At 45.8% G+C, this 26,639-nt stretch overlaps 1 protein-coding gene across 23 annotated transcripts in view; it reads right to left on the reverse strand.

The window, feature by feature from the left end:
* Positions 1-1,999: 1,999 nt before the first annotated feature.
* PLEKHA5 (pleckstrin homology domain containing A5) overlaps positions 2,000-26,639 on the reverse strand; it is a 342,905-nt gene continuing 318,265 nt past the window's right edge. For 14 of the 23 annotated variants that reach the window (XM_060245845.1, XM_060245858.1, XM_060245844.1 and 11 more), the window contains 11 exons: positions 24,032-24,133; positions 22,788-22,902; positions 22,560-22,603; positions 20,864-21,052; positions 20,091-20,211; positions 13,587-13,702; positions 12,192-12,401; positions 10,338-10,484; positions 9,064-9,182; positions 5,496-5,641; positions 2,000-2,953 (listed from right to left, as the gene is read on the reverse strand). In XM_060245845.1, the coding sequence (XP_060101828.1) occupies positions 2,919-2,953; positions 5,496-5,641; positions 9,064-9,182; positions 10,338-10,484; positions 12,192-12,401; positions 13,587-13,702; positions 20,091-20,211; positions 20,864-21,052; positions 22,560-22,603; positions 22,788-22,902; positions 24,032-24,133 (1,344 nt within the window). In that variant the 3' untranslated portion in view covers positions 2,000-2,918. Of the gene's footprint in view, positions 2,954-5,495; positions 5,642-9,063; positions 9,183-10,337; positions 10,485-12,191; positions 12,402-13,586; positions 13,703-20,090; positions 20,212-20,863; positions 21,053-22,559; positions 22,604-22,787; positions 22,903-24,031; positions 24,134-26,639 lie in introns of those variants that run through there. The other 9 variants (XM_060245860.1, XM_060245857.1, XM_060245854.1 and 6 more) reach the window with 2 other exon arrangements.

Consider the following 26,639-nt stretch of genomic DNA (forward strand, 5'->3'; position numbering starts at 1 on the left):
TTATACTCTGCCCTTCACTCAGAGTCTCAAGAGTGGCTTACAATCTCCTTTCCCTTCCCCTCCCTACCACAGACACCCTGGGAGGAAGGTGGAGCTGAGAGAGCTCAGAGAGAACTTGTGACTGACCCAAGATCACTCCAGCAGTTGCACATGGAGGAGTGGGGAATCAAACTCAGTTCTCCCAGATAAGAGTCTGTGCACCTAACCACTACACAAAATGATTCTTCAGGAGAAGCCATATTGGATTAGGCCAATGGCCCATCTAGTCTAACACTGAAGCCAGGTGCTTACATCCTAGGGCACATTTACCTTGGTCTTTCCAAGCCTGGGCTGTTCTACCACCCAGGGGCTGAAACCAAGGTTTTATTGATTTGGGATATTAGCCACCTTTCTTCCTACAGAACTCAAGGCAGTTCATAATATTAAAACATGCACAAAAACATTACATTCACGATTCAGGCAATGCCAAAAATCAACCCAGCAAATCCAGTTTCAGGAACTGGACTGCCTGACTGCTGATACAGTTAAGGATCTGTTATCTAGCCACCTTCCAGATGTCCACAAGGGATCGATGGCCACTGCTGCCTTGTTCTCGTCTAATGACTGCAGAGTTCCAGGTGGGCAGCCGTGTTGGTCTGAAGCAACAGAATAAAGTAAGGGTCCAACAGCACCTTTCAGACCAACAAAGTTTTATTGAAGGTATAAGTTTTTGTGTGTACACACACACTTCTTCAGATCTGAGGTGTACGTGTACGCACAAAAGCTTATACCTTCAATAAAACTTCGTTGGTCTGAAAGCTGCTGCTGGACTCTAATGTTATTTAATGACTGCAGTTCTTGTTCCCTGGGATCCTGTGTGCCTCTTTATTTATATATGTGACAAAATCCTTGATATCCCCTTTATCTCCTAATGTGGAATCTAGACCACTGAATCTCTGACCATCTCATTTCATCCTATGGCTTATGCCTTGTTCAGTGTTCCCTCTAAGCTGAGTTAGTGTGAGCTAGCTCACAGATGTTTAGCCTCCAGCTCATGCATTTTTGTCTTAGCTCAGGAAGGATGGCCCCAGAGCACACTCATTGATGCTCACAAAGTAGAATTTCTGCTCACAAGACTCTGCAGCTTAGAGAGAACATTGGCATTGTCGTGTGGTCTAGGGACCCTGAACTTTGGAAGCCAGAACTCTTTCCAGAGAATGTCCTTTGCGTAGGTATTCACTTGCCCTTGCCAAGGGAAGAAATCTGGCAAATGAAATTCAACCACTCACACACAGATAAGCTGGTAAACCTTCCCAAACGTGTTTTCACTGAGGAAGAAAATAACCAGAATTTGCAATCACTGAGCCTGCCTGATTGCAGGAGCGAATGAATTCAGGAAACACACAAAAGGTCAGCTAAATTCACAGATGGTTAAATATTCCACAGGAAGACAGTTTCAGAGGGCAGCCATGTCAGTCTGTAGTAGAAGAGTGAAGTTGGAGTCCACTGGCACTTTAGAAACCAACAAGATTTCTGAGGTATAAGCAGCTTTGGAGAGTCAAGCCTCCCTTCCTCAGGTATCTGCAAAGACAACGTTGACTCTTGAAAGGTCATACCCTGAAAATCTTGCTGGTCTCTGAAGTGTGACTGGACTCAAATCTAGCTAGTTTGGTGTAGTGGTTAAGTCCGCGGGCTCTTATCTGGGAGAACCAGGTTTTATTCCCCCCCCTCCTCCATTTACAGCTGCTGGAATGGCCTTGGGCCAGCCATAGCTCTTGCAGGAGTTGTCTTTGAAAGGGCATCTTCTGGGAGAGCTCTCTCAGTCCCACCTGCCTCACAGGGTGTCTGTTGTTGGGGGCGGGGGGGGGGGAGGTAAAGGAGATTGTAAGCTGCTCTGAAACTCTGAGATTTAGAATGGAGGACAGGGTATAAATCCAGTATCATCTTTTTCTCGCATGTTGTGAAGAGACCAAAAGCTGTGAAAGATTTCTGCTGTTGGCCAAAAAGAGCATGCGTGCAATTGCTTAAGAACATTCACATTTATTTATAACATGATATAAAAGAAATGAAGATATGAACATTTTGCATTTGAACAGTAGTAAGTGTCCTTTATACTTACATCGGTTGTGCTCATTGTATAATATATACACAATGAACATAATTACATTTGTACACAAACTAACTGGGGGGACTGAATAACTTGCTTATTGCTGTACACACCCTATTCCAGCAGAGGAAGAGCCCAGTACCTCGAAATCCCTACCCTTCATTCTTTTCTTTAGAGAGAGAGAAATAAAAAGGAAACACTAACATTGATGTCTAGGTAGAGGACAGGATGGCAGGAACAGACATTGCAACTCGACCGAGAAATAATTACAGAGCAGAAGTCGGGCACACCTTTCAACTCGGCATTAATAAAAATGGCACATTTTTAAATAGAGAATAAAACATTTACAAATAAAGGGGGGAGAACAGTGAAAACAACACATGATCTGTTTTTCAAAAGCATAAAATGAGGTTTTAAGTGGTGATCTGTAAAAGCAATCGATAAAGGCTAAAAAGAAAGCAAGAATTCCAACGTAATTGAATCCCTAATTTTTTTTCTTTTTTTAAAACAAAAACACACCTTGAACTGCAGGGGGAGAGGAAAACCCACCTGCAAAAGTTTTGATTGTAGGCCGCATGTTTTAAAAAAAAAGAATCCAGAATTACATGGATGGAAATTATAGCAGCAGCTGGCATCGAAAGGACAATCTCCAAATTGTAGAAAGGACCTTTGGGGGGAGAGGGGCATTTTAAAGCTCTCTTGGAAGAAACGTTTTCCATGAAGTGATAAAACGATGCTCTGTAGCCACAAGCATCAGAACTATGAATTTCATAGATTTCATAAAATTGACTGTACAATGTCTTCTCTTTATTTCCATGGGTCCATTGGTACATCAGCCATGAATCGTTTCAGCAGAAGCTGGGAGAGCTGGGGAGGAGAAAGAGAGGAAATGGAGGCTGTAGTTTAGTTCAAATACACAGCTCAAAGAGATACTTCAAGTACTTGAAGGGCTGTCATGGAGAGGATGGTGCAGAATTGTTTTCTGTGGCCCCAGAAGGTAGGACCAGAGCCAACAGGTTGAAGCTACATCAAAAGAGTTTCCGGCTCAACATTTGGAAGAACTTCCTGACTGTTAGAGCGGTTCCTCAGTGGAGCAGGCTTCCTCGGGAGGTGGTGGGCTCTCCTTCCTTGGAGGTTTTTAAACAGAGGCTAGATGGCCATCTGACAGCAATGCAGATCCCGTTAATTTAGGGGAAGGTATGTGTGGGTTTCCTGCATTGTGCAGAGGGTTGGACTAGATGACCTTGGGGGTCGCTCCCAACTCTATGACTCTGATTCTATGATTATGTGCTCTCTACAACCGAATATGAAGAACAGGAAACGTCTTGAGAGTCAGGATCATTTTGAGGGGAGCTGCTAAGTGCAGGAATTCTAAGGAGTGGGGCAGGGGAAAGAGGAACTTTCTAGAAGGACTCATAAAGAAAGGGTACATGAGGCAAGCCGAGACAACCTCATCTTTTTTTGTATTTTTTTAATGTGTATGTGTCTGGAAGTCATTGCAACCTCTGGTGAATGACCCCTACTGGGGGCCTGGAGAATATTCAGAGAAGTGGCTGAATAAAGCCGGCCTCTGTCTCCAACTCTGGTATTTCAAGGATACCTCCCTTCCAAGTACTTGCCAGAATTGACCCAGCTTAGCTTCCGAGATCTGACGAGATCGGGCTTGTCTGAACTACCCAGGTAGGGGCTAGACAACCTAACCTTATTTCACACCAAAACAAAAGCAAAAAATGAGGATTCAGGATTCTTCACACGGGAGAGGGTCAAAGATTATAAGCCTCCCAACCCCATACCAGCTAAGAGTTGTCCCTTGCTTGGAACCAGGGTGGCTTGAGAGTGGGGGGGGGGAGGGGGAGACAGCTCCCCAGGCCAGTGGGCCTCTGGAGCCTTTCCCAGTGGCATGAATACGCAATCCATCCCCTGCACTGAGGAGGAAAGTGGGGTATAAATTGTTAAACAGATAAATAACATTCAAAGCATGAGCATCGCCCAAGGAGGTGTGTTATTCTACGTTCAGACTCTGCAGTCTTTCCTAGAAGGAAACTCAAAACAGCAAAGCCCAAAGATCCTTTATCCTCCTGCAGTCATTGTATGTTTCTTGTACACAGAGCAGCCTATGTCCTGTACACACAGCAGAGGTGGAGGGGGCATGAGCACGCTGGCCCCACCTGTCACCGATCGCAGATTTATTTGCCTTGCTGTCCTTCAAATGAAGACTCTCTCATTTCCCTTTGCAGTTTTCCTTGACACCACTATTCACCCTTTTGCAGGGCTTTTTTTTGTAGCAGGAACTCCTTTGCATATGAGGCCACACCCCCAATGTAGCCAATCCTGGCGCTCACAGTAGGCCCTGTAGAAAGAGCCGTGTAAGCTCTTGGAGGATTGGCTACATCAAGGGTGTGTGGCCTAATATGCAAGAGTTCCTGCTACAAAAAAAAGCCCTGCTCTTTTGTAACTTCAGCCCTTGCAGGTTTCTTCTTTCAGCTGCTGCACACACCCCAGAGGGCGGCTCTAGCAGGAAAGTGGGAAGACACTGCCTGTCTCTGAGCACCTGTAGAGGGAAAGTCTGAAATTTTGCAGAGCCTCCCTTCAGGGGCGTAGCCAGGATTTTAAAAGTCGGGGGGCATCCTTTCCCATCCACTGTGGGACTTGCCACTTCTCAGAAGCTTTCTTCTGTCAAAAAGAAAAAAAGCAGGCTGCACCCTGGAGGGCTCCCTGGAAGTCAGGGGGCAGCCCCCCCACAGGCCCCGCCGCGGCTAGAGGCCTGCCTCCCTTCCTGAGCCTCCTCTCTCGAATTTCTCTTCTGAGAAATCAAGACAGGTAACCGTGTTAATCTGTCTGTAGCAGCAGAAAAGGGCAAGAGTCCAGTAGCACCTTAAAGACTAACCAAATTTGTGGCAGGGGATGAGAATGAGGGACTCACGAAAGCTCACACCCTGCTGCACACGTTGTTAGTCTTAAAAGGTTTCACTGGACTTTTCTTTTTGATATAAATGGCCTTCCTTTGAAGCAGACTCCGAATTCCTACAAAAAGGAAGGAGACTAATTATTGGGTCTCAGGGAGAAATTTGGTAAACAAGAATTTAGAGAATCCCCTTTTAACAGCTTTTGCTGTACGCCCAAGGGAATTTGGATGGATCACTGTGTCAAAATCTGCACCGGTATTTTGGATCTCTGAAATTCTACCCTGATGGCCTTTCAAGTCTCATATTTGGCCCTTGCAGATGCCTCTAAGCGCTGGGGCAGGCGGGTGACATGGCTCTGTTCTGCACCACAAACCTCTATATAGGACCTTCACTTCCTACCAGAAAGTTCGGTCTGGCTTTCTTTTGGAATGCCATGTTTTCAATTAGTATTAAAAGCTTTATTAATGGCAAGGCCTGCCCGTGCCGGACAGCCTAACGCAAACCTGATGCTGCGGAGTTCCCTCTTGAAGTCTGCGCTGGCCTCTCAAAGGGAGAAAGAGGATCTTCCTGCTCGTGGATGCTGATTTCTTCGCTCTCTTCAGTGCTGCTTTCAGGTTTGTGGTTTGCGACGGGGGGCTCGTCCTTTGGGCTGGGGAAAGAGGGGAACCAAGTTTAGACTTGCCTTCAACTTCTAATTAGGTTAACTGATACAGTATACTACTTCAGTGGAAGGCTGGCACCCACAAAAAACCCTCCACTAACTGAGACATACAGGATTATGAGATCATGAAAAAAAAATGTTGCAATCTAAGGTTTTTAGAAGACCTGTCCCCCCGCCCCCTTGCTTCTGCACTGTATTTTTATATTAAAAACGAATCTCAGGAGTCCTGAGAAATCCAATCAAGGCTTTTTCTCTTGTACATAGTCCAACGCCAACAAAAGCAGAGTGCTTTAAGAGAGTTGGACTGTAAACTATTCTTCCTGTTCAACACATGTTACATACAAAGTAGGAGTCAAGTATCACCTTTAAGACCAACAAAGTTTTATTCAGAATGTAAGCTTTCATGTGCATGCACACTTCTTCAGACGAAGGGATGTGGTATCCCCTCATCTGAAGAAGTGTGCATGCACACGAAAGCTTACATTCTGAATAAAACTTTGTTGGTCTTAAAGGTGATACTTGACTCCTACTTTGTTCTCCTGCTTCAGACCAACATGGCTGCCCACTTGGATCTATCTGCATGTCACATACATTCAAGTTTCCCATCTGTAGGGGAATGGCTGATGATTAATTCTGATAACGGCCCCTTGTTGGAGCTGCTGCAGAGCAAGCAAATGGACTGGGTTCTGCATCGCTGAGAAGCTGGGTCAGAATCCAGAAGGCTGCAAGTATTCCAGAGCCTCTTCGGGCCTCCAAATATTTCTGCATTCTCCTTGTCCTCTTTTGTGTGTTCCTGTTGCTTCTATTTGTTATTTTTTTGTTTGCCATTTGTTTTGCTCAAATAGTGATCCATTCCATATTACATGCCTTTATGTCCAGCATATCTCCTTGCAGGGTTAAACTGCAGGTTTTTATCTGGGACAAAATGCAAGGTAATATCAAACTGACCACTAGAGGGGGCGAAACACCCCCCCCCCCCCCCCCGCAACAGGAACAGACAAGGGAAACAAGAATAAAGAAAAGCCATCGCTTTACTCTTCCCTCCTGATTTTGTCCTCTCCATGGGTGCATTAACACTACACTAAATGTGTTTTGCAACTGGATTTTTACTGCATAAGAATAGCACAAATCCACTTGCAGAACACATTTTTTAGTGTAGTGTGAATGCACCCCAACTCGGCTTCTTTAGGTCAGGGTTTCTCCAGAGGGAGGGGGCCGCAATCACAAGGGAATAAACATCTGCATGCCCATGGAAAAGTGTGCTGCGCTTGTAAGTTCTTTGATTCCAGCTTTGGTTTTTATATATTGGTAGTTGAATCAAGTTTGACAGCTTCATTATTTATGTTTTCTTAAAGAAATGTCAGAATTTTGGTTACCATTTTAATGTATTGGGTAAATGGTCTGTATTTTATCAAACAGTCATTAAGATTTTAAAAAACCAAACCAAACCACAAACATTCTAAATACACATCAAAGGTTAACGAAGTAATGCACACAGACAAAGTTTAATCCTTTCCCCCTTTAATACAATCTCCATATATAAACATATTAAAGAGCAATTAACTTCTATCCAAACAACAGGACAAGATTTGGAATTTTTTTAAAAAAAAGAACAGCAAATAGACAGAGGAGATGGTATACATATCAAACAAACAAACAAAAATGTCAAATAGATTTAAAAGCTGAACTGAACCAATCAGGTTAACTATTTCATTGCTTCAGCATCTGACCTTCCAAGGAACAGTCAGTCCTAAGGGAAATCAACCCCGACTGTTCCTTGGAAGGTCAGATGCTGAAGAAGCTCAAATACTTTGGCCACCAATTGAGAAGGGAGCACTCACTGGAGAAGACCCTGATGCTGGGAAAGAAAGAAGGCAAAAGAAAAAGGGGATGGCAAAAGAAGAGATGGCTGGACAGCGTTACTGATGTAACTAACATGAATCTGAACGGACTTCGGAGGATGGTGGAAGATGGGAGGGCCTGGCATGACTTGGTCCATGAGGTCGCAAAGAGTTGGACTTGACTATGCGACTGAACAACGATTTCATTGCTATGCAAGTCAAATGGTTCTGAATGGACTGTAGGAATCCATTTTATCCACTGAGAAATGCCAAACAACAAGTAAAGGTAGTCCCCTGTGCAAGCACCAGTCGTTTTTGACTCTGGGGTGACATTGCTTTTACGTTTTCACGGGTGGTTTGCCATTGCCTTCCCCAGTCATCTACACTTTCCCCCCAGCAAGCTGGGTACTCATTTTACCAACCTCGGAAGGATGGAAGGCTGAGTCAACCCGGAGCCAGCTATCTGAACCCAGCTTCTGCTGGGATCGAACTCAGGTTGTGAGCAGAGGGCTCCGACTGCAGTACTGCAGCTTTACCACTCCGCGCCACAGCTACGACAGCTACAAGTCAAATAATCCCAAATATTGTTAACAGGCACACATTTAGTTCATTCAAGAATGCTGGATTTGCTTCAGCTTTTGTCCTCTTCAGCAGGTAGCCGATAGCACTTAGGATGGGGGTCCCCCAGCCTTTCTGCGTCTCTGGACACCTCTGGCATTGTGTAACAGATAGCAGGAGGAACCAGCTGCAAAGCAGTAACTTCAGCATTTCAGGTAGAAGCTCTGAAATGCGATGCCTTTTTAATGAACATACTGTTTTAAATCCAGATGGGCAGCCGTGTTGGGCTGAAGCAGTAGAATGAACGTTGAGTCCGGTGGCACCTTTAAGACCAACAAAGTTTATTCACAGTATGAGCTTTCATGTGCATGAGGAAGGGAAGACAGCTCGTGCCTTGAATAAACTTTTGTTGCTCTTAAAGGTGCCACCAGACTCAACGTTTGTTCTAATACTGTTTTAAAGTATTTTCTTGCATATACAGACAACTTACCCGAAGTTACTCAGTGAAGAGCCTTGTTATGCTGGAGGCTGCTCCCAAAGCACCATTTTAAAAAAAAACCACAACCCCTGCAAAGCTGGCCCCACCCACTTTCTAAAACACTGGGGGGGGGCACCATGTTGGACTCTCTGAAATAGGACTTAAGAGGTCTGTATTTTTAAGCAACACAGCAGAGTGGCTTCTTTTCTGAAACAGGAAAAGTTCATTGCCCCCTCCCCCAATCTGCAAGCTGCCAGAAACTTCAATTAAGTCAAAACAAGGTCTTTTGAACGTGTCACAAAAGCTGTTCTCACTGTTTCTCCAGTAATCAAATTAATGTATGTGGATTCTCCCCCCCCCGCCCCTTTTCAACCTTAGAAGAACTGGTGTGTGTGTGTGTGCTGGGAGGGGGAATAAATAAGGATGCAGCAAGAGGTACTGGACAATTCTCTGTATTTGCAGATGAGGAGTCTATTTCAGATTTCTAAAATCTGAAAGGCTCGTCATTGAGACCAGGTTAGTTTTCCTTTTACCTGCTCTCGTAATCATGTATCTCTTCTAGTTCTTTTGGTTTTTCTGCAGCCTCGCTGGGATTCTCTTCCTTAGACACAGCAGACCCGTCTGATGATAGCAGACCATCACTTTTTGGTAACTGGGAAAAGGATGAAAAATTGTAAATGTTTTACTACCCAGGGGACTTTTCAATCATTGTAATTTCACAATTGTCAGTTACTTAAAACAAACACCATTTGTGTGTATAAAGTGCTGTCAAATCACAGCTACAATGAAAAAACGGGGACCAGGAGAAAGACTAAACAACCAGAAAACACCAAATATCTCCCTTATTCAATGAAAACAATGTACTTAATTACACAAGCGCATGAAAAATACATAAAACACTAGCAGTACATATGGCAAGATAGTCAAAATTCTGTTAACGCACACACTGTTGCCAATAAATACAACTGTCTAAGATTACAGCTGACTTACGGTGTCCTCGTAGGATTTTCAAGGCAAGAGACAAACAGAGGCGGTTTGCCATAGCTTGCCTCCATGTAGCAGCCCTGGACTTCCTTGGTGGTTTCCCATTAGGGTCACCAGATCCCTGCATCCCAGTACTGCAGCTCACCACTCTGTGCCACGGGGCTCTTAAAGGTAATCCCCTGGGCAAGCACCAGTTGTTTCTGACTCTGGGGTGACACTACTTTCACAACATTTTCATGGCAGACTTTTTACAGGGTAGTTTGCCATTGCCTTCCCCAGTCATCTACACTTTCCCCCCCGCAAGCTGGGTACTCATTTTACCGACCTTGGAAGGATGGAAGGCTGAGTCAACCTTGAGCCGGCTACCTGAACCCAGCTTCCGCCGGGACCGAACTCAGGTCATGAGCAGAGAGCTCGGACTACAGTGCTGCACCTTACCACTCTGCGCCATGGGGCTCCTTTAAAATTTAAAACAAATGAATAAAATAAATGCAATATGCAGAGAGGGCGCCAAGTCTAATTTGCAGACGTATCTGAACCTTGGCTTCCGATTCGTCCTTATTAGTCCGAACGGTAAGTACAAAAGACCGTTCATTATCTTGAAAGAGCTCTTTCTAGGAAGGAAGTTTCTGTACAAGCCGATTTCCAAAACAGTCCAGGTGAACTCCACAACCAGCATGGTGCCGCAGTCCTACAACTCCTCTCCACTAATGGCAGACCCTTCCACCAATTCAAGACACTTCCGAAAGAGCTGCTTGTGGATCAGAGTCAGCCCCCCTCCCCATCTTCTGATTCCTCGACCTTTGCAAGGACAAAGGAGCACCTGTGTGGTATTATGCTCCTCTGCACGATCGTCGTCTTTCAGCCAGGGTGCGTCTGCGCAGTTTTGATGGCTTGGGCTCAAGTCATTCGCTTTAATGGCATTTTCCAGTTCCTTGGTCACCCTCATGAAGTCATCCTTCCTTTGGTTCTGCAGAACAAGGTTGATGCATTGTGAATATGGAAAGAACTGGCCATATCATTATAAAGTCAGACGCTGGTTAAAAACAGGTTAAATATCCTCATGCAAGTCAGTGGTATTCAAAATAACGCCATCTACACAAACAGGAAACAGATATATGCAATGCAATGCAATGAACAGCACCCTATCCTTTTTCTGTGCACCAGGAAAATGGGATTCTTTCCCAGTACGCAGGAGTCACCCCTCCCCCCGCAATCTACTTAAAACACCAGCAAAGGAGCATTCCATGGAGCACTGAACCTACACCAGTTTGGTGTAGTGGTTAAGAATGTGGACTCTTATCTGGGAGAATGGCCTTGGGTCAGCCATAGCTCTGGCAGAGGTTGTCCTTGAAAGGGCAGCTTTTGGGAGAGCCCTCTCAGCCCCACCTACCCCACAGGATGTCTGTTGTGGAGGAGGAAGATAAAGGAGATTGTGAGCCACTCTGAGATTCAGAGTGAAGGGCCGGGTATAAATCCAATATCATCTTTTTAGCTTTTGGTATCAGGAATGACTGAGGTACCTGGGGTTTTGGAAGAAGAAACTAGGAGCAGGAGCATTGCTCTAAGCATATCAGGAGTCTACCGTCTCTAACACTCCTTCCTCCACTAAGGTTGATGAGTACAGCTTTGAATGAACCTTTCTTAGGAAGGGTCATGGCTCAGTGGAAGAGCTTCAGCTTAGCACACATGAGGTCCTGGGTTCAGTCTCCTGCATCTGCAGTTAAAAGGATCAGGCAGGAAGTGATGCGAAAGTCTTGAGACATCAGACAGATGCTGCCAGCCTGAGTAGACAAAACTGATTTGGATGGACCAAGGGTCTGTTTCGGTATAAGGCAGCTTCATGTTCCTCTTCTGTTCCAGCCCATAATTTTCCTCCCCTCTCTGGGAAGGAAAGAGCTACCAGCAGGGATCCATAAGATTGTCAGAAGAGCCCTGCTGGATCAGACCAGCGGTCTGTCTACTCCAGCATCCCAACTCACACAGTGACTTCTGGAGGGCCAACGACGGGGCACAGAGGCTGAGGCCTTCCCTTGATGCTGCCTCCGGGCACTGGAATTCAGAAGGTGACTGCCTCCGAATGCAGAACTTCCCTTTAGTCACCATGGCTACTAACCCGATAGGTCTATCCTCCATCAATCTGTCTATGCTTGTGGGAGAGTGGAGGCCAGCTAAATGTATGCTCTTCCACTCAAAAAGACACATCTGTCTAGTTGTGGAAGAAGAGAGCCTTTCTTTCTGGATTGTCCACAGGACACTCCCCACCTTCAGGCCTGGCGCTAGGGGCTGAACCCTGCGCCTCTGCCCCCCCCCAGTGGTATATTTGTGTGCGCGCCCCAATGATGTCACTGCCACCCCCACCCCCCAACTTCGCCAAGGCTTCCCGAGCCTCAGGAGGCCTTGACGAAGTTTGTAAGGCAGCGGCGTGGGGGGTGAGGAGAAGGGGTGCCTTTTGGTGCCCCTAGGCCAGGTGGTGTCCTAGGCGGCCGCCTACTCGGCCTACTCCCACGCGCCGGCCCTGCCCTCCTTTCAATTTGTTTGTATTCCTTTCTCCAAAATTCTTGTGTATCCCTCCCCCCCCCCCCCTTTCCTGGGAATGTAGGACATAGAAATTGCTGCTCAAGCTTAACCTCTGTCTGATGCAGATTTTGCCTAAGAGACTGAACTGGCGGCATACCTGAGACAGCTTTAAAGAATTCTCTCTGACAAGGGACGGGCTTTGGGAAGGGGACAGATCTGAGACTCCAAGAATGTTCAGCCCCTTTTTCTTCTCTCTCAGACAAGCCTGCTGGTGCCTCTTTATTCTTTCCATCTGCTCCTCCACGGTCATTCGAGGGCGAACGCTTTCTGCCAAGCACAGTTGTTCCACTGCACTTCTCGGCCTTTCCTTGAAAGGAAAGAAAGGACATTGTTAAAAGCACTCGCCCCATAGCCTCTCCAAACGTTCAGAGGGTATGGGGTGCTCTTAGGGTGATTCTGCTGCATCAAACCCCTAAAAACTGATGCTACATGGAACGGTGGGCTAAGTGGGGTGCAGGTCATGAGGCTGTAAAGTTAGTCTCAGAGATTTCCTTCTGCATAACATCCTGTGCCAGGAGGCATCCCACAGACACTGCTACGTCCACTGAACAAACAGCGGCTGCCTGATGTGAAGAACTAGGACAAGGAAGGCCAAACTTGCTTAACGTAAGAACCACATTGAATAAATGTCAGGTGTTTGAGAGCTGCAAGTCATGAAATGTCAGATGTTTGAGAGCTGCAAGGAAGGAAAAAAATTAATGGGGGGGGGTGGAAAGAAAGCAACTTTAAATGCATTCTCCAAGCCGCCAGCTGGCTTGAAGAAGTGATTTAAAGAGAGAAATGCCTTCCCCAAGCCGGTCAACAGGGTGGCGGAGGCTTTGAGAGCCACGCAATATGTGGGAAAGAGCCACATGTGGCTCCCAAGCTGTAGTTTGGCCACCTCTGCATTCACTCACATCCCGGCTACTCATGAGGCACTGAAAAGTTTGGGAAGATGTGGTGAAGGAAAGCTGGTTCTGTTCCACCGCCCACCAGATTTGCAATCTAGTAATAAAAAATGCTATCAGACTTAATCAATTTATATCTAGCACTTCTACCAAAAAAGTACCGCATAAAAAGAAAAGTGACCAAAGGAAAAGAAAAGACTAAGGAGATAAATACAAAACAACATGAATAACTGCGATACAGCTTTGTGCCAGGATGGTTCTACTCATGGTGGCCATGTGTGTGTGTGTGGTAGAGGGAAGACACAAAGCTTCATCCAGAGAGCAGGCGCTTCATTTCCCCACCACCTGCCTTCATTTATCCTGCACTGTTTCTAAATGTGCTGTAGCAACAAGCCACAAAGAGCTGATGTTGGCCAAGGATCTTGGGACTGGAGAGTACTGCACATTTTTATGCACATTGTGCCAAAGGAACGCTACGCATGATGCTCCTATGCTATTTTGGAGCTATGATGGCTTCTGCTAGCTACGTTCCTAGAGCGACATACTGAGACGGCATGGAGCCCGGAAGAGAGAGGAGGAAATAAACCGTTACGAGCTTTACATACCGTTCTGAGGTCTATCTTCTTGGTTTTCCTTAGAGTCACGTAAGAAGCTATGGTTGAAGATTCCGGAGTCGGAGACTTTGTTCTGGGAGGCACCACTCCGATCGGGAAATGGGAGCCTGCAAAGCAACGCGTGGCCGTTAAGTGCTCTGCGTGCACAACTTTTATGTGCAGTGAATGGGGAAGACACATTTATCTTGCCGTTATGGGTCTCTGGCACTTATCTAGAATACCTTATCAAAACAGGGAGCGTAAAACGCATCTATTAAGGTAAAAGCTATTGCTGATCAATAAGTAATGATTTTAAATGAGTGGGGTCTCGGCTGCCAAGCGCCTCTTCTCGGGGATCCAGGATGCTAAGTATTCATGGACACCGATGGCCCTTGTTCCCCCTCCTTTATCATCCTGTTCTACATAAGAAAAGCATTTGTAAGTAATGCTGGACTCTGTCTTTCATTCCCCAAACCTCCAAAATGAATAAAAAACCATTCAATACACTCGATTTAAATCTCACTCTCTCTCACTGCGGCTCCGGGGTAGAGCATCTGCTTGGAGCGCGGGAGGAAGGGATCCCCAGGGTCATCTAGTCCAACCCCCTGCACAATGCAGGAAACTCACAAATACCTCCCCCAAATTCACAGGATCTTCATCATTGTCAGAAGGCCATCTAGCCTCTGTTTAAAAACCTCCAAGGAAGGAGATCCCACCACCTCCTGAGGAAGCCTGTTCCACTGAGGAATCGCTCTAACGGTCAGGAAGTTCTTCCTAATGTTGAGCCGGAAACTCTTTTGATTTAATTTCAACCCATTGGTTCTGGTCCTACCTTCTGGGGCCACAGAAAACAATTCCACATCCTCCTCTATAGGACAGCCCTTCAAGTACTTGAAGATGGTGATCATGTCACCTCTCAGCCGCCCCCTCTCCAGCAATTTGATAAATGCTTGATCACAAACCTCTGCAGTAACAGATTCTGCAGTTTCTAAAGCTGCTCATTCATACTGCTGAATAACTTCTGTCACCACAGAATTTCTCCAAAAGCACCTGCTATTAAACGGGCTTCAAAACTGAATCCGTTCTACTGGCAATTGCCACGCAGAGTGGCAGTTACTGTACTTATGTGGACTGAATCTCTCATTTAAGCTTTAAAAGCATGCAATTGTGCAAGAAGAAAAGTCTGGTAAATCGCTGACACTGGGCAAAAAAGCATTCAGGCACTGAACTCAAAAAGAGTTCAGGCGCTGGGGATGATATTGATGGGAAGACTGCACTCTCTAGCTAATTCATTCCACTTATACAAACACGAACAGGCTAGGCCCTGGAGACCAATGGGAAAGGCAATACTAATGCTTCTGTTTTAGTGGAATTCTTACACAAAAGGAGATTTATCTTTTCAAATGACACCAAAAGGTTTCCCCTCCAGACTATTAATCCATCCCGAAATTAATCTTGCAGCATCCTTACAATGCTGTGCTTTCAAGCGAAGACTGCTGTGCGTGCACACGCACACAAAAAGCAGGAACAACTTTTGTTTTAAATTCCAGGTGTGTGTGAGCATGCACACAAGCATATTTTAAATATACTCTCTGCCCCAAGACCACCAAAAGGAGCAAACAGAGTTTTAGTTGAATTGTATAAAGGTAGTCCCCCTGTGCAAGCACCAGTCGTTTCTGACTCTGGGGTGACATTGCTTTCGCAACATTTTCACAGCAGTCTTTTTACGGGGTGGTTTGCCATTGCCTTCCCCAGTCATCTACACTTTCCTCCCAGCAAGCTGGGTACTCATTTTACCGACCTCGGAGGGATGGAAGGCTGAGTCAACCTCGAGCCAGCTACCTGAAAAACCAGCTTCCACCAGGATCGAACTCAGGTCGTGAGCAGAGTGTTCAGACTGCAGTACTGCAGCTTTACCACTCTGCACCGCGGGACTCTAAGTTGAATTGTAGTGTGATACAAAAGCATAGATTTCTTTAACAGGAAAACTTCCATTCTGGGAAGCAAGAGAAAGATGCGCACAGGGGTGGGCTGGCAGGAAAAAAAAAATGTTGCTAGAAAAATGCCTCCCAGGACCACTCTTGGCCCTGCCCCCTCGGCAAAGTGTCTCCTTCCACTCCCCGAGTGGCACGTGGTTGAGCACCTCTGTGGCAGACCGGTCCTGCATCTGCTAGCTGGCCCCAATTGCCCAGCCCTTCCTGGTATACTGACCTGAAAGGGCTGTTCCACTTTGCTGCCTCAAGGTATTCATTGCCGCCACTGTCCCCGTCCGGGGCTCTGGTTAGGTGGGACAGCCTCCTAACCTCCCTCTGGACTCACTAGGAACCCTGCTCAAGGCTTCCCATGGAACTTTGGGGCTCCCCTGGAGAGTTGGCAACCAGCTCTTTCACCATTTCTCTCCACCCTAGAGATTTTCCAACCCACTCCTAGTGTTCCAAGCGGTTGGGGGAACTATGTGGCACAGAGGGACTCCACTTTAACAAACAAAACATTTATTTACAGTGTATAACTTTCAAAAAAGTGAACAAAAGAAATAAATTAAAATGGGGGGGGGAACGCTCCTTCTCTCCCTCTTGTAATACTTGTCCTATCTGAATGATATACAGGGCAGGCACTTTGCTTAGACTGTTGCATACCTTCTTCAGACTGTTTCCATACTAACCGGCTGACTGCCAACTGAGGGCTTCCCGTCCCAAACCTCTTATATAAATTGCAGTTCCCGCCCAGGAACTGGTTTTCCCTCCTGCAGCCTTCTGGGAGACCAGCCTGAAAGACTTCCTGTCTCTCTAGGAGGCCGCCTCAGAATTATGTATGCAACCTGTCCCTAAATCTTGAAAATGAAGTTAATGGGATTTATCTCCGTGCCTTCAGCTTACCGCTTCCTTTGACGCAAAAGGATGATTCTCATTCAAGCATCAATCCGAACTGATTAGATGTTTGAGAAAAGCTGCCTGCCCATCTACCCATTTAATCCCTCTAGGGCAGGAGGTGCAAAGAGCAGTGCTGTGGGCAGGGCAAATGCAAAGGGGCTCTCATTTCCAAAGTGAGTCCCCTCCCCCCAGGAGTACCATACTCACCCCACCCCCCCGCACATGATTCCCAGTGGGGAGCAGGCCAGTGTGCTCATGCCTGCTGCCCTGCTGTGTGAGGAGGACACTCCAAATGAGGAGAGATGTTTCTTAGTGAATCAGTTTTCCATCAAGGACACTCACTGTCCACTCCTCTGCTCTGAGACAGACAACAGCAGCGTCTCTCTAAACACATATCTGCCCGGTTTTTCTTTTTGAAGCGCCTCCAAGGAGTGGCCTCTGCAGCATTCCAAGCTCCTCCCCCTTTGCTCTTCCACTTAGGAGTCCTCCCCAGTTGACAGGTGTGTTCCTTGCCTGTCCCAGTCACCTGCCTTCCAACATGATTTCAGCTCAGAATGGGCTCTGGAGCCACAAGAACTGCTCCTTTCTCCTGGCTGGCTGGTTCCCACAGTGGCGAACACTGCCTTCCTCCACGGCTGTTGGGAAAACTCCCCTGTAAAGGGAGTGGCTCTGCCCCCTTGCCTCTTGCCCACCAATGGGCTCTGAATTGTCTTCCTCCGTTCTCCTGCTCTCTACGCTCTGGTTTTCCTCCCTGCTCATTCCACCCAGCTGGGCAAGACCCATCCAAAGTCTCTCCTGCACTCCCCCCCACACCAACATGCCCACTTCTGGCTGCTCCTGTTGGCTGTGCCAGGGAGCATTAGGATGCCAGGCCCTGCCTCCTCAATCGAAGTCAGTTTGCTGAGGCTCGAGCCAAGGCACACGGCAGCTGCCGAGGGCAGGGCTGGCATTGCGCTTTCTTCCCCACCCCTTTTGTTCAGCTGTCTGCTTGGCCCAGGCTTGCCTGAGCTCCTCCTCCTCTTCCTGGGCACTTCCCCGCCCAAGCTCCCAGGGAAGGAGGAAGGCAGTTGAGCTGAGTGGCCCTGGATGCTGTTATTAAGCCAAACTGGGCTCCCGCAACTATGTGAGTACACCGTCACTTCCTCAATGATCCACAAAGCACCAGTCTTATACGTACTTCAGTTGGCTGCAGTGGGAGGGTTTCCATTCATAGAATCACAGAGTTGGAAGGGACCTCCAGGGTCATCTAGTCCAACCCCCTGCACGATGCAGGAAACGCACAAACACCTCCCCCTAAATTCACAAGTTCTTCATTGTTGTCAGATGACCATCTAGCCTCTGTTTAAAAACCTCCGAGGAAGGAGATCCCACCACCTCCTGAGGAAGCCTGTTCCACTGAGGAACCGCTCTAACGGTCAGGAAGTTCTTCCTAATGTTGAGCCGGAAACTCTTTTGATTTAATTTCAACCCATTGGTTCTGATCCTACCTTCTGGGGCCACAGAAAACAATTCCAATATTCAGAAGGACCCCAATATTATTGGGATTAGTCTTAATGCATCACGGGTTATTGTTAGTTTGTTTGCTGACGATATAATCCTGTTTTTGTCAGAACTGCGAACAACACTACAGGCACTAGACTTCCTCCGGGAAAAGTTTAGATTAGTGGCAGGTTTAAAAATCAACCCAAATAAGACTATTGTTCACTCTTTAAACTTCTCGTCGGAAATGGCAGACTTTGTTAAAGAACTTTTAACTTCAAATGGGTGAAAAATTCTTGGCGATATTTAGGGGTGCAGATTTCTTTAGATCTAAACCATTTAATGAGCCTAAACTAGGTGGCCATGTGGCAGAATATTCAAGTGGAGCTGCAACATTGGATACTTAACTTTGCTTGAACAGGTGAATGTTATTAAGGCTCTGGTCTTACCAAAAATTCTTTTTATAATGAGATTCCTTCCAATCGTTCTTCTGTCTGGTTGGCTGAGGGATTGGCAATGTGATCTTTGTAATTTCATTTGGAGTTATAAGAGACAGAGTCAGTTTTTCCACAATCTCACTGCCTATTGAGGAGGGAGGCGTAGCTTTCCTGATTCTGGACATATAGAGAGCCAGTTTGGTGTAGTGGTTAAGTGCGTGGACTCTTATCTGGGAGAACTGGGTTTGATTCCCCTCTCCTCCACATACACCTGCTGGAATGGCCTTGGGTCAGCCATAGCTCTGGCAGAGGTTGTCCTTGAAAGGGCAGCTGCTGTGAAAGTCCTCTCAGCCCCACCCACCTCACAGGGTGTCTGTTGTGGGGGAGGAAGATAAAAGAGATTGTGAGCCGCTCTGAGAGTCTGAGATTTGGAGTGGAGGGTGGGATATAAATCCAATATCTTCTTCTAATATTACGATACAATAATTTTAACTAACATAGTTATACGATACAGAAGTAGCTATAAAGTGGAGTGGAAGTTGTTGGAGAATTTGGTTTTTTCTGTTCTCTTTTCAGGAGGTTTTGTGGGGGCATAAAGATTTTTTTTTAAAGGAAGATTGATCACCTATTTTTGCGAGCTACATTTTCTGTTTGGTTTCATTACCCAAAGTATCTATCTCCTGACATTCCCCTTTCACTGTGTTCTTGGGTCAGCGGTGGTTTCTCCCAGGATATAATTGAAAGGCATTTCCTTGTTGGAGAGCTTGCAATCTTATGAGGTTTACAGGGTGTTCTGAAAGATAAGCTAATTTTGGAATCTGTCTGTTTGGTGAGGCTGCCTTGGTTTGAGTACCTGCAGTTAAAAAGCTGGCTATGTAAATTCTCTATTAGGGCAACTCTAACCTACTTTGAAAATAAACTTTTTCATAATATTCAGCCTATAAGGGGACTTATCTCTAAGTTATGTGTGTTAATTTGCTCCCTTTGCCTTTTCAAAGGGCCTGGGAAAGGGATCTGGGCATTACTTTTACTAGTGGGGAATGGAGGGAACTTTGGTCTTCCTCATTACTCACTTCAAAGTTACTTAGTATTAGAGCTTAATATTAGAAACGTCGACAGAGGGGTGACATGCTTGCAGCTGCCACCACCTCCCGTGGCAGTGAATTCCACATGTTAATCATCCTTTGGGTGAAGGAGGACTTCCTTTTTATCCGTTCTAACCCGACTGCTCAGCAATTTCATTGATTAAAACAACTCAAGGATTAAAACTTAAGTTTGCAAAAAGAGACACGTTGTCTTCTCATCTCACAAGAAAATCTATGTATGATTCTACCATATTCTGGCAAAATAATTCAGGGAATTGGATGAACACAGATTCATTCAATGTTCAATGGCAAGGACAGAAAGTACCAAATGCTTGAATGTGCAGCTTGCACACATCATGATGAAGTATGTCATTAGACACACTGTCAATATGCATTTCCAGATTGATTCTCAGTACTGTCTTCGATTGCTTTTTCCCTTGGCTGTGGACTGGCAGGAAGCCCCTGGCAGCCCCATAATTATACTTAAACCTACTGTGCCGCTTCCTTTGTGATCAAACAACTGCTAGGATTATCTGTGAAACTATCACACATTGTGTCACTTTTTCAGTGTGGGTGTGGAATACTGCCTTCCCTGTTGGGGAAATTACTCAACAAGTTTTGTAGAAAATTGACTTTTTAAGTAACCTTTCGTTGTAGACATTTCTGACTCAGAAACCGGCTCTGCTTTTTCCTCCCCGTTGGATTCATCGACTTCAGCCACAGTTGTTAATTCGGGCTCACTTTTATAAAGTCTGTAATCTGGACCCTGGAAATCAAGAGGCGTAAACAAAAAAGTTAAAATTTAAAAAAACCCTTTTCATTAGGTGTGTCACAATGCAAAGGTAATATGGCTGCCCAAGGTGCATGATGAAAGTCAATGTTTTGAAACTGCTCTCTCATTTAAAAACACAGAACTCCACTGGCAGCTCACATTTTGTGTGCATTTTGTTTCTCAGCATCTTTCTGTTTCCAGCTATGGGTCTTTCATAGCATTGCAGGTGCCACATCAACAACAACAATTATTATTTTAAGAATTACTTCAGATATAATTTCTTAAACACACAAATACATTTGGTGATGCCATAAACCAAGTTTTGAAAGAGTGAATGGAGAGATATGAAGTCACGGAGATTTCTCTGCTACAGCTTGAATGCAACACAAAATATGATCCGCCCGAGTCTTTGGGATACGTCCATATTTAAAGAATGCAGATGGAAACACAAAAATGGCAAATGTGGTGGGGGGGGGGGGATGCAGCTGGGAGTGACACAAATTAGTCTTTTAAAAAAAGGAACACCACAACATAAAAACAGCCAGATGTCAAAATAAAATGGTCACTGTGAGGCGAGGGGGATGGGTGGGCAGGAGAACGGAGGGGAAATGCCGGATGGACTGCGTGGCAGTGAATGGCCACTTACGCAGTGAGCTCCGTTTCTTTGGTATCCTTGCACTTGGTGAATCTTCCTCTCTTCAGGCAGATGTACTGGGCCCCTGCTATAACAGAGCAAGGAGCTGCTATCACTGGGCAGAGGGGGGACTATAGGAGGATGCTCTGCAAAGTCATAGGACCGAGGGAGTGGAGGACGAGGTGGGACTACTTCCTCTTCCTAAAGATTGCAGAACAGTCACCTTATTTAGATGCGTTTCTCTGTTACAAAAAAGTTATATAATCTTTTTTTTCCCCTTCCCCCAAATATCTCACAGTTTGGATAATTAAAGGGATATTGCTGTTATCTAGAGGAACAGACTGAAAAACCATTTTTTAAAAAAACATTTATTTCCCCCCCCACCCCCAACCCCCCACCAAGACACAGCATTGTGAGGCTTTCCACCTTTTAAACACACACATGAGATGCAACAGCTCCCTCCCCTCCATTTAGGACTACGCCAGCTCTTTTGTAAAACAGGTCTCCATCAGGGTGATGTTTGCTGCTTCCCCCGCATCTCAGATGTAGATGCACCATTGATTGTATGCCAATTTCATAACCACGTTAGCTTGGATCCTGTCTGGATTTCCTTGGGGAGGGGGGATGGGATTTTTGCTGTCCCCTGGGAGATCTTGACCTCTCCTCCCAAAGCTATTCCTGGGGTCCCCAGCCCCTCCTTCAGGTGCAGCATTCCAGGGGTGTTTTGGACTGCTACAAGAAGAGGAAATCAGTGAAAACTGTCTTCTAATGGCTGAGGCTCCTCCCCCTCCTGGTCCCCTGGGGAGGGAAGGAAGGAAGGAAGGAAGGAAGGAAGGAAGGAAGGAAGGAAGGAAGGAAGGAAGGAAGGAAGGAAGGAAGGAAGGAAGGAAGGAAGGAAGGAAGGAGCCAGAGCTTCCTTTGCCCATTTCCTTGGATTCCATGTGAGAGATACAAAGAAAGCACCTTTAAGACCAACAAGTGCTAATGTTTTAAGCATGTTTTATTTTAATTTTTTTTTAAATCCTTAATTGTGTTTGTCTTTGTCCTTTATAAAGTTTATATCTCTGCTATCTGGCATTACAGTTTATTACACACATGGCCTGGCCCGACAAGGTCTCATTTATGTCAGATTTAGCCCTCATAACAAATGAGTTTGATACCCCTGTTCTAGAGAGCCAAACCTCACACTCTGAAACTCTTGCCGGTATCTGAAGTTTGAATCTAGCTATTGTACTGAAGGCCAACATGGCTACCCTCTGAAACAAACTGGTAAGAAATCACAGAACCCACAGAAGTGTCCAAATTGCATTGTTAGACAATCTGAATTAACTTGGTAATTAACTATTTATTTACTTCATTTACACCCGATTTTGTCCCCCCAACAGGGGCCCAAAATGGTTTACAACATTCTCCCCTCCTCCAATTTATCTTCCGAGCAACCCTATGAGACAGAAGAGGGTCAACGTTTGCTCCTGGACCCAAGCCACCCAACACACTTCCATGGCACAGTAAGGATTCAAACCTGGGTCTCCCAGAACTTAGTGTGACATGCTGGCCGTTAAGTCACGCCCATGGATTTCAGCATGCTGAGCACATTATCTGAAGACCGTTTTGTAGAAAACTGATCAACAGAAGCCTCAGCTTTTAAAGTTCAGAAAGTGATTCAGGTTAAGCAACCTTCAAAAAAAAAATAACCCTAAAATCATACCTCATTTTTATACTTAGATGAAAAAGCCTTTGATGCAACGATACCTATTTAAAACAAACAAAAACAGTGTATAATGAGTCAAGGAGTTAAAGAGCTGAATAAACACCCCAAATGTTTTCTTTTTTGATTGCTGTGAAACCTAACTGTTCTCAGCCAAGCGAGAGCATTTCATTCCTTACGGGGTTTTTTTTTTTTGCCAGCTTCTAAGAGTTGAACATGCAGATTTACCTGCCTCCACGGTGCTGTTTCTCTGCTGCTTATGTTTACTCAAACCTTCCATGACATCCTGAATCCTCCAGAGCTCCTTCTGGATTTGAGCACGCTGGATGCCGGCTGACTCGGTCTATTGGAGAGAAACGTTTGAATGGAGATCATTTGTCTAAAAACACACCCAAGGATAAAAGGATTCATTGTCCAAGCAGGGTTCTCTGTTCTGAACCTTCCGGCATTTGCCTGGATTTTTTAAAAAAGGTTGCCTGCTGGACAGAATCTCTCCAAAGGTACAGGTCAACCTGGCACTGCCGGCATCCACTCTGCCTGCCCGAACCTTGATCTGATCAGAGACCTGTTTGGGAATTTAAGCAAGGTGCCACAAGTGAAGCTGCCTTACACTAAAATGCAACACTGGCCCATCAAAGTCAGTATTGTCAACTCAGACTGGCAGTGGTTCAAGGTCTCAGGCTGAGATGTTAACATTGGAGCGTCTCATTAATCCAATAAGTAATTGTCTTATTACCGCCTTACCACATGTTCCCCAGACAGCACTTTGATCAAGTTCTCAAAATCTTTTGGTTGCTAAAAGAGGCTAGGCTAAATTCCACCAGAGCAAGCGCCTTCTTGGTGGCAGCCTCAGTAATCTGGGGCTCCCTCCCAGAAGCCACCTCGGCCCTGCGGGACTTATCGCGGTTCCACAGGGCCCGCAAGACTGAATTGTTTTGGATGGCATATAACATTTAAATGGGAGAGGGCAGCCACCGCACCTGGATCTATCTATTAGTACCATCTGCCTAGGATCTGACAGCTCTAGAGAAAGGAAAAAACTATGATCCTGCCTAAACAGATGAAGTAGCACCACTGTGATTTTATCTGACTGTTTATCTTATGTTGTTAGCCGCCTTGAGTCTTCGTACAATGGGCAGGATATAAATCTAGCGTACGTAATAAGGAAAGGAAAGGTCCCCTGTGCAAGCACCAGTCTTTTCCGACTCTGGGGTGGTGTTGCTTTCACAACGTTTTCACGGCAGGCTTTTTACGGGGTGGTTTGCCATTGCCTTCCCCAATCTTTTACACTTTCCCCCCAGCAAGCTGGGTACTCATTTTACCAACCTCGGAAGGATGGAAGGCTGAGTCATCCTCAAGCTGGCTACCTGAAAACCCAGCTTCCACCAGGGATCGAACTCAGGTCGTAAGCACAGCTCACTGAATCTGGCATGCATTGATGATGTCATATGAAGCGGAGGTTCTGGTCATACCTGAACTTCCCCCAGCCGCTCCAGTTGTTCCTGCATGTGGTTCTTTGTGACTGTTACATCATACTCTAATTTGTCATACTCCCTCCAAGCCCTCTCGAGCTCCTGGGGGAAAAAAAAAACAATAGAAATGTGTGCCAATTTTTATGGTTTATCCCCGCTGGCAAATGTACAGGGCCAGTTTGGTGTAGTGGTTAAGTGTGTGGACTCTTATCTGGTAGTACTGGGTTTGATTCCCCACTCCTCCACTTGCAGTTGCTGGAATGACCTTGGGTCAGCCATAGCTATCACAGGAGTTGTCCTTGAAAGGGCAGCTGCTGTGAGAGCCCTCTCAGTCCCACCCACCTCACAGGATATCTGTTGTGGGGGAAGGAGATAAAGGAGGTTGTAAGCTGCTCTGAGACTCTGATTCAGAGAGAAGGGCGGGGTATAAATCTGCAGTTTTCTTCTTCATATGGATATGTGATTGTGTGCTGAGGACAATAAAATTTGACTGATGGATGGAAATGGTGGCATTTTCAGAGGATTTGAGTGAGCTGGTAGTCTTCAAGCAATAAGAACAAATCATGGGTCACAGAAAAAGAAGAGTAGGTTCTTATACCCCACTTTTCTTGGGCTCGAGAGCTGCTCCTTTCTCTTTCTGGGCCAGGCCAAGGCTGAGGGGCTTTCTGGTTCTGAAGCGACGGCAATTTGTTGCAATATCCAAATGGTATTTGCTTAATGAGCTGCAGTTTCCTTTTTACAGGATTTAAGGACTTCCTGGCCCAATCTTGTCAGCCAGCGTGTTGTAACGATTATGAGCGACAGATTTTAATCTGGAGAACCAGGTTTGATTCCCCGCTTCTCCTCCAAGTGAAGCCTGCTGGGTGACCTTGGGCCAGCCACAGTTCTCTCAGAGCTCTCTCAACCCAACTAGTTACAGACTCACAGGGTGTCTGTTGTGGGGAGAGGAAGGGAAGCAGAGTGTAAGCTGGTTTGAGACTCCTTAAGGAAGAGAAAAGTGGGGTGTAAGAACCTGCTCTTCTTCTACAAACCATGATTCGTTCTCGGTGCCTGAAGACTACCCATAATTCAGGACTAATTGTCACTTGTGTGTAGGCTTCTTTGCCAGAAATTCTGTGATGGCTCCAACACACATAGCACTGGACACACCTTGCATGCCAGTCTGGAACACCAGAAACTAAATACTAGTAGACTAGCGGTACAATACTAAAAAGAGTTCTGTGACTCCCAGGGGTCGTTTTGTAGAAAAATAGGTGGTGGAGCTCATCCAGGGATTGTTATGCAGCTGTAATACTATTCAATGGACAAGGAGGTGGGACTCGCATCAGGAGGAGGTGGAATTCTCAGAAAGGTTCAGGAGCTGCACTCCTGTGAGCTCCCACTGAATCTGAGGCCTGGTGACTCCTACACTAGTCAATAAAAGGCTATTCTCAGGACCGTCTGACTCATGGTATTTAAAACTATATCCCATCATTCCTTGGTCATTTAAAGGTACGGAACTATTTTCCCACCCTATATGCTAGCCATCTACCTATCTGTCCTGCAGGGGCAAAACAAGTTCCATTCTTTTAAACCCATCCAATGGATTTGCAAGAGTGTAACTCTGCTTAAGACTGCATTACAGAGTTATCTGCTTTAATTCTGCAAAGATTACATTTTAACCAAATACCTACCAATGGGCTGTTATAGATTTTCCAGGCTGTGTGGCTGTGGTCTTGGCATTGTGAGACCTGACGTTTCACCAGCAGGTCTCGCAATGCCAAGGTCCATCAGATGGAAAGTAGGTAGAGATCTTTTTAAAATAATACTTTTTGAAGCAAAAAGACAAAACATTCTGATTCACTACAGCTCTTGAATTTGTCAACATGAACACACATGAAGCTGTGCCTTATATTAAATCAGACTGTCAGTGCTTCAAGGTCAGTACTGCCTACTCAGACTGGCAGCAGCTCTCCAGGGTCTCGAGGAGGAGGAGGAGATTGGATTTATACCCTGCCTTCCACTTGGAGTCTCAGAGCAGCTTACAATCTCCTTATAGAATCATAAGAGTTGGAAGGGACCTCCAGGGTCATCTAGTCCAACCCCCTGCACAATGCAGGAAACTCACAAACACCTCCCCCTAAATTCACAGGATCTTCATCGCTGTAAGATGGCCATCTAGTCTTTGTTTAAAAACCTCCAAGGAAGGAGAGCCCACCACCTCCCGAGGAAGCCTGTTCCACTGAGAAATCACTAATGGTCAGGAAGTTCTTTCTAATGTTGAGCTGGAAACGCTTTTGATTTAATTCCCTACCTTCTGGGGCCACAGAAAACAATTGCACGCCATCCTCTCTATGACAGCCCTTCAAGTACTTAAAGATGGTGATCGTATCACCTCTCAGCTGCCTCCTCTCCAGGCTAAACATCCCCAGCTCCTTCAACTTTTCCTCATAGGACTTGGTCTCCAGACCCCTCACCATCTTCGTCGCCCTCCTCTGGACCCATTCCAGCTTGTCTATATCCTTCTTAAAATGTGGTGCCCAAAACTGAACACAATACTCCAGGTGAGGTTTTACCAGAGCAGAGTAAAGCGCTACCATCACATCACATGATCTGGACACTATACTTC

Source organism: Heteronotia binoei, chromosome 8, assembly GCF_032191835.1.
Source record: "Heteronotia binoei isolate CCM8104 ecotype False Entrance Well chromosome 8, APGP_CSIRO_Hbin_v1, whole genome shotgun sequence".
NCBI lineage: Eukaryota > Metazoa > Chordata > Lepidosauria > Squamata > Gekkonidae > Heteronotia > Heteronotia binoei.